Below are 7,240 nucleotides of genomic sequence, written 5' to 3' on the forward strand. Positions count from 1 at the left end.
CATAATATAATTGATATCTCAATTACCAGGAGAAACATTCTTATCTCCAAAAAAAAAAAAAAGTTCCTACTAGTTTTATGGAAATCAGTAATTGAGGAAAATAGAAAAACACTTTTAGTTCACAACATGAACTAGGACACTTATAGGGAAGGTGTTTTCATTTGTTTGTTTTTGATGTTATTGTTAGTGCCATGGCACTGTTTAATAGTTTAATTTGAATGTCTGCACAATAAATGAGATTGAGGAGTCACCTGGATTCGTGAGTCAGTAAAACATACTCACTGTGTCCTGCTCTGCAAGTACTCCATGCTGACAGCTGTAGCGTGGGGAAAAGAGCTCTGTGTGGAGTAGCGTCAATGTTTTATTCCACATCTCAGATTTCTTTTCACTTTTAACTGAGCATTGTTGTGAAACAGCTTACATTTCAGTGTAAGTAAGAATAGGAGACATCGTGCATTGACATCGTATTTCTGAGTGGTATTCTTTTTAATTGCAAGTTGCCTAGTAGCCAGAAGGAAAAATTGCATTGAACATTTGTGCATACTGTAGGTTCCTACACTTCTGCAGCACATACTACCCATGGCAAAGTCAGGTAGGTGATTTCCTGGTGAGCATAACACACATGTCTGAATTAGTACTGCTAGGGGCTTTGTAACAACTTCTGGACGCAGAATCATACAATCATCAAGATTTGAAAAGACCTCCAAGATCATCTAGTCCAACTGAACACCTTCACAATTCAAGTACTGCTAAAATCACTGCCCAGCCACTGGCAAGTGGCAGAGCTGTAGTGACAGGATGCGTGGCGCTGAAAACATCCCACAAATCGCTTTCAGCCTACCTGCAGTCCGGAGCGTGGTTGGATCTATCCAAAAGTGTTGAAAGAGAGCAACTTGTCTTCTCTAAATTGCAGAAGGCTAAACAAAAAACCTCTGTCTTACTGACTTGCAGCCACAGATAACTCATGCTCAATATACAATATAGTGTTACAATAACCATAACAAGACTTGTGAATGTTACTTGAATCAGTAATATCTTCCAATACCTTCTTTTTTTTCCTTAAGCTGTAAAAAAAGGAGATGTGATGTATGCATTAATACTTTTCAGCTGCTGACTTGGTATCTGTAGGAGACTATACCGAAGCAAACTTTCTGGCAGAAACCATTAAGATACTTCATGGAAAATCTCCAAACTTTTGGATAGGTCTAAAGAGAGATGACAGAGGTAACATCTTCATTTTTTAATCATGTATTACAATATAATACAAAATTATTATACATTGTTAAGAAGAAAGCAAAAATCCATATTAGAAAACTACATAAAAATCAAATATGTTTATTTCGTGTTTACATCGCGTGTTTACATACACTTGGAACTGTAGCAGAAACAATTATCCATGTTAAAATTTGCTGTTTTCCCTGTCACAACCTGTTCTATGTCATTGTTTTATACATATACACTTATTTTAAACATCAGAACAATGGGTATGGACAGACAAGTCAGAATTGGATTTTGTCAACTGGCAAATTGGGGAGCCTACAAACAGAATGCATAAAGACTGTGGAGAAGTATGTGCATTGACTGGATTCTGGAACACCAACGTCTGTTCTTTCAGAAAAGGATATATCTGTAAAAAAGCAAAAAGTAAGTAACAGTTCTAACGTATTGAGGCTAATAATGTCTCAAAATGTATTTAAATTACACCTTGTAAAACATGTAAAAATGTAAAATATTACAAGCTCAAGTGTAAAACCAGCAAACAACAATAGCAGCACTCTGTTGCCAAAATATTGAGGCCTCAGGGATAGCAGGATATTCCATGTGGTTTCCGACTGCCTCATCATAAGGCTGAAGCTCCAAGTCCTGTAAAACTGCCATTAGCAGCTCTATGCAGCTCTCAAGAATACTTCAGATACCTGTGTTTAACCAAAAGAAAAAAGACTTCTCATTTTTTAATAAAAAGGTAGTTTTCCTTAGATCTTTCCATCAAATATCACACCATCTAAGTTCAAAGGCAGCAATTCTTGTTTCATTTCAATGGACTACTTTCTCAAAAAATCTTGTTCTGATGAATGCAATACAGACTCTGTCTGATGCTGGATTTGGTGATTACTTTCATTGCTGTCCTTTGAACTGATGATTTGAGGACTGAGTGACATGGGAATCTATGTCGTCAATCTTTAGCATTGTGAAGTCACGTTTAATAAAATGCTGATTGTGTCTTGATGCAAGAATGATCACCTGCTAGAAAATTCAAAAGTCTGATAGCTGAATGACACTAAACGAAAGTGGTAAATAACAAGGCCATTTGGTGTTGCAGACTTCATACTTCTGTTCACCTTTCACTTACCTGATAAGTTTGGGAAATGCGATTACAGTAGGGACTACATCCACAAGGAACAGCTGTCTCCAGCAGAAAGAGGCTAAGCTGGCAGATCACATTCAGCTCAATATCCTCATTATATGTTTCTAACTTACAAGATCTCCATTCATGAAATGTTTCTGCTTCTGAAAATGCCTAAAAAAGAATACAGATCGTGTGGGCAGTTTCTCAGAAACAAACACATTTGAAAATCCTTGTGGAAGTAGAATAAATTCAGCTATGATCTCATTTCTTGTTGGCTAGTATCAGATGCTCTTAGTGGAATGCTTGATATTTCCCCGTCCTTGGATGTGTTTAAGGCCAGGTTGGACGGGGTCCTGGGCAACCTGATCTGAATGTGTATGTTTGGTGGCCCTGCTAGGCAGGGGGGTTGGAACTACATGATCCTTGAGGTCCCTTCCAACCCGGGTGATTCTGTGATTTCTTCTAGAGGTTGCATGTGCTTAGTTCTATCTCCCTGAGAGGGCAGGTGGGTTTGGGGCAAATTCTCAGGAACATCTGGTCTTAGAAAGTTTAAATTTCTTCCCTTTTTTTGAGCATTCAGAATAATTGTTTTCTTTTCCTTTTGAAAGCTGCGGAAAAGATAGAGATGTCACCTGAAAATAGGGGTAAGTTGACTTACTTTTCAGTGAGAGATATTCAAATAGAACATGAAAATAATAAAATAGTTTCCAAATACTAATTTTGAGAGTGCCTAAAAATAAAAGTTCTGTAAATTTAATTCATATCTAGAGGCAGGAACTAAGGTAATTCTGAATTAAGCTCTTTTTTTGGTCAAACTTGTCTAATTGTAATTTATTCAGTTGTGTGAATGGAGAAACCCAATGTGTTGAACAGAAAATATACATCTGTATCCATTTTTCTGACTTTTTGTTAAAGAAATTTTGTTTATGATTGGATTCTGAAATCTCTTAAGATTGAAAGTTCTGATTCTATTTCACTAATTTCCAGGACAGAAAATGGAGACAGTGCTTTCTACCGGCATCATATGGCTGTTTGTTTTATTAGCCCTTTTTATAGTTGGAGCTGTAAGTGCAGTTTACTTCTATTTGAGGAACAAGGGACAAAACCAAGTAAGTATTTCAGCCAGAATGAGTGGATCAGAAGCAGCAGTGGATATCCAAGGAAATGATGCATACACCAACAAGTAGTCTGACAAAATACCCATAAGTTCCAGAAAAAAACCAATCTATGCAACTATTAGTCAAATCTCATGGCAGCTTCATGTTTTTCCACACAAATAATAGTCTTATCCCTTCACAAATACAAAGCTAATGGATTTATGTAAACATGCACACACATATAGATATGTTTGCCAAAATGTTTCAGTTTGTTGTTTAGTATGAAGAGTACACCTGTTTTTCACATAAATGAGTGTGGCTGAGAAGAGTCGGGGCAAACCTATGATGTTTACTATATGAAATTTTTTATTTAACTCATTTCTCTTTTTGTTTTTGCATATGAAGGAAATAATTACTCCTATCTTTTTATAACTTTTCCTGTTGTACTGCTTCGGTGTTATTTAGACTATGAAGGAAAATGCTGCTTATTCAGAATTGCAGTTTCACAGTTTATTACACTATCTTTTCATTAATGTAAAACCTACTACCATACTTGTCTCTGTGAGTTACATATTGTCTCCTTACGAATAAGTAAATACATAGATGAAATGTAATTGAAAAGATTCCTGTAGAAAGATTCCTGGTCTAACTAAAAAGATTCCTGATCAGAACTTTGGGAACAATTGTGTCATTCTCTACAACCTTGCACTTCTGGATAATTCTGTAAATATTACAATTTTTCCACAAGGTTCAAATTAATACAACAAGAGGTGATCTTTCTGTTGGGTTTTACTTCAGTAACTATGTTTTCAGAATGCAATATTGATGCCTCTTTTAAAAAAATCTACACAGGTGTGATAAATAGCTACATTATATTGCATAAAGTTATCTTATAATTCATTAACTAACTTTCCAGTTTAGACCACTTCTATGCTTTTGAAACAAAATTCTTCCACCCCTATTGTAATTTCATTTGTTAACATACTCCATTAGATTCCTTTTCAGAGATTTTTTTCAGCTGTATGCAGTAGCAGTGTTTTCTTCCAGGCAGTCAATCATTCTGCATGTTTCTCATTCCCACTGAGTTATGGAGACATCTTGCTCCAAGCTTCTGTAGGGCACCTGGCAAACAGAAGGAGTCAAGAAAAGAAGTGTATGAAGAAGCTAGAGCAAAGGAGCTTCTACCAAGTATCTGGAAGGAGAAACAGATGCTCTCTCAGAACTGTCTGTAAGAACTGTAGTCAGGATTTCCTGTGTTTTAGATGACTGATAAAAATGTTAAAATTCTTATTTAAACGGATTAAGTTGTACATGTGGAATAGGTTTTGGCACCAGAATATACGTGTTTTTGTCTGACTGGCTTGAGAACACATTTGTATTATCCTTATAATTGGCCTTGTATTATCCTTATAATTGGCCTCTTCTCTAGGTAGCTAGTAAACAATAAAGTAAAAATACTATTGTTAGCGACTTAGAATGGAAGTAGCTCCTTGCTTCAGTTGTTTTATCAAGGCATCGCATATTTGGTATCAGACGTTTTTGCCTGAGCTTTCATTTCTTCTCTTACACTCCTTTGTTGGATGGATGCCTTATTCTACAGCTTTGGCTGAGTTTGTAGGGAAGGCTCTCCAATCACAGATATCGAAGGACATATCTAGATTGTAAGACTTTTCCCTTTCTAGTATGTCTGTGTGACTGTATTTAATGAAGAGAAGTGGTAAAAACACCCACCACCAAAAATTACAGATTATTTAGAGAGATTAAAAATGCAGTAAATCAAAAGTAAATTCTATAATTAATGCCCTTTAAATACAGAGGAAAGCCCTGAAATAAAAACACATAAGAAAAAATTCCTAAATTGATATAGTGAATCCTATAATCCCATCACTCCTGTGATGAAAAAGAAGTCACAGTTATTCTCGAGAGGAAATAGGAAATAACTGAGGACTTTGGATAAAAATGGAAGGAGAAAAACACCACCTGTTTCCCACTGAGACGACTAAAGATTAAATTGTTTCCGGATACGTGCTACAGGAATCTGGGAATAAACAGTTACACTTGTCTTTTTGGATGAGCAAAGAATGAAAGTGCTTTTCCTGTTTTATTCTTACATGCAATTCAGGCTGCAGAGTCTTACAGTATATATGTCCATGTCAGACAGCCCTATAAATTGAAATTATTTTCCCAAAAGGAATAATGCTTTTTTAGGAAATGCATGATAGAAAAGACTTATTTTTTTTCTGTTAAAGTTATTTGCAAGTTTTATGGTCTGTACCCATAAAAACTGAGCTCATAGCATAAGTGTTCTAGTCAAACTCAGCACCACCTGTGAGCTCCTAGGAAGAACCATGGCTGGTACTGCATCTGTGCTAGAAGTAAGAAGAGCTCAATGATCAGGCTGCTTTGCATGCCAAGCACCAGGATTATCTTTAGAAAATTATTTGGTATAGATCTTTACAACTATTTTGTGGTTGAATTGAACATCACATCTCAACAAGACATGGATATAATCATGCGCTAGGTATAAATTATGTTGTTGATCCCCAGCAAGAAACAGAGAAGCTGCAAAGTCTTGCTCCTGACTCAGAAAAGGGAAAGAGAAAAGCATCCTGGTGAGAAAAGCAGTGAAAATGGATGTGGGCAGAATGAGCTTGTGCAGCAGGTCTGTGTCCATCCAAGGGACTGCGAAAAAGGCCAAAGCCCTGCCCAGAGCTGCTCATGTTAAATAGATAGTCATCATTTACTGGCAGCATGGAATGGCATTGCCGTAGTAAGGACGGCCTATTCATTCAAGCAAGAACAGACACTGGGACAGGGATCTGTGTGTCAGGAATACTCCAATTCCCCTACACCTCTTTTTTGAACTATTTATTGTTTGAACTGACACCTTACTGAAAACCTCATCCATAGTTCAGACACAAAAGATTATTGCATAAGATTATTGCACACTTGGTTAAACTACATAGGACAGAGTCACTCCTTCCTGTGCATTATCTCACTTTCCAAAACAGATGGTCTGCCTGTTTCTCTTCAAAAAGGCCTATATATGCAGTTCTGTGCCTGGGACATGAAAAAATATTGCTTACTATGAATATCTCAGTTAAAATTAGCTTTGTCATGGGGGAGAGAAGACATACTGCCCCTGCTGTTAAACATAAGCATTTATACTGGAGCATGTGTGTGTGTGTATGCATAACTACTCCCCTTGCTTTTATAGATAATTCTTGGTTTTCCTTACCAGTTTTTGCAGGATACCTTCTCTGGAAGTACACTATGATCTATTTGTGGCAGGAAAATATCACTCAGCAATGGAAATAGAGAACTCTTAATCTTCCTGTAGAAGGTAGTATATGGTATTAAAGATGATCATAATATTCCTTTCTGGAAAACAGGAAGTTGAGACATGCTGCAGCTGCTGCATTCTTGACTGCTTTAACATAAGACAAAAACATGCCCACAAAAGAAGAATACAGAAGATGGAGTATACAAATATTACTGCATGTAATTACTGCAGCTATTGCAGTTATACCATCCAGCAATTTAAATCTGCTTCTGCTTTCCTTACAGCAGTGCTGTAGAGATGTTGTATATGCAGTATATATGTATGTGCATATGTTGTATATTCATTCAAGCAGATTCCTTTTTAAACAAGTTGATTGTTTCAATATTAGGAAAGAGAAGAAACATGACAAGAAAGAAAAAAAGGCACAAGAGGAAGAAGATGGTATTAAGAGCAGTAATTTCACTTTCCCAGTTACTTTGAGCTGAGAGCAGTAGAGACAGATGCACTCATACC

At 36.5% G+C, this 7,240-nt stretch overlaps 1 protein-coding gene across 1 annotated transcript in view; it reads left to right on the forward strand.

The window, feature by feature from the left end:
* Positions 1-4,788, forward strand: part of LOC122159474 (macrophage mannose receptor 1-like) — a 33,006-nt gene extending 28,218 nt beyond the window's left edge. Inside the window, exons 27-30 of the mRNA XM_042817084.1 lie at positions 1,108-1,224; positions 1,477-1,644; positions 2,956-2,991; positions 3,335-4,788. Coding sequence (XP_042673018.1) covers positions 1,108-1,224; positions 1,477-1,644; positions 2,956-2,991; positions 3,335-3,534 — 521 coding nt within the window. The 3' untranslated portion in view covers positions 3,535-4,788. The remainder of the gene's footprint in view (positions 1-1,107; positions 1,225-1,476; positions 1,645-2,955; positions 2,992-3,334) is intronic.
* Positions 4,789-7,240: the final 2,452 nt, after the last annotated feature.

Source organism: Centrocercus urophasianus, unplaced genomic scaffold, assembly GCF_019232065.1.
Source record: "Centrocercus urophasianus isolate 14NV4802_14NV808 unplaced genomic scaffold, USGS_Curo_1.0 seq_16, whole genome shotgun sequence".
NCBI lineage: Eukaryota > Metazoa > Chordata > Aves > Galliformes > Phasianidae > Centrocercus > Centrocercus urophasianus.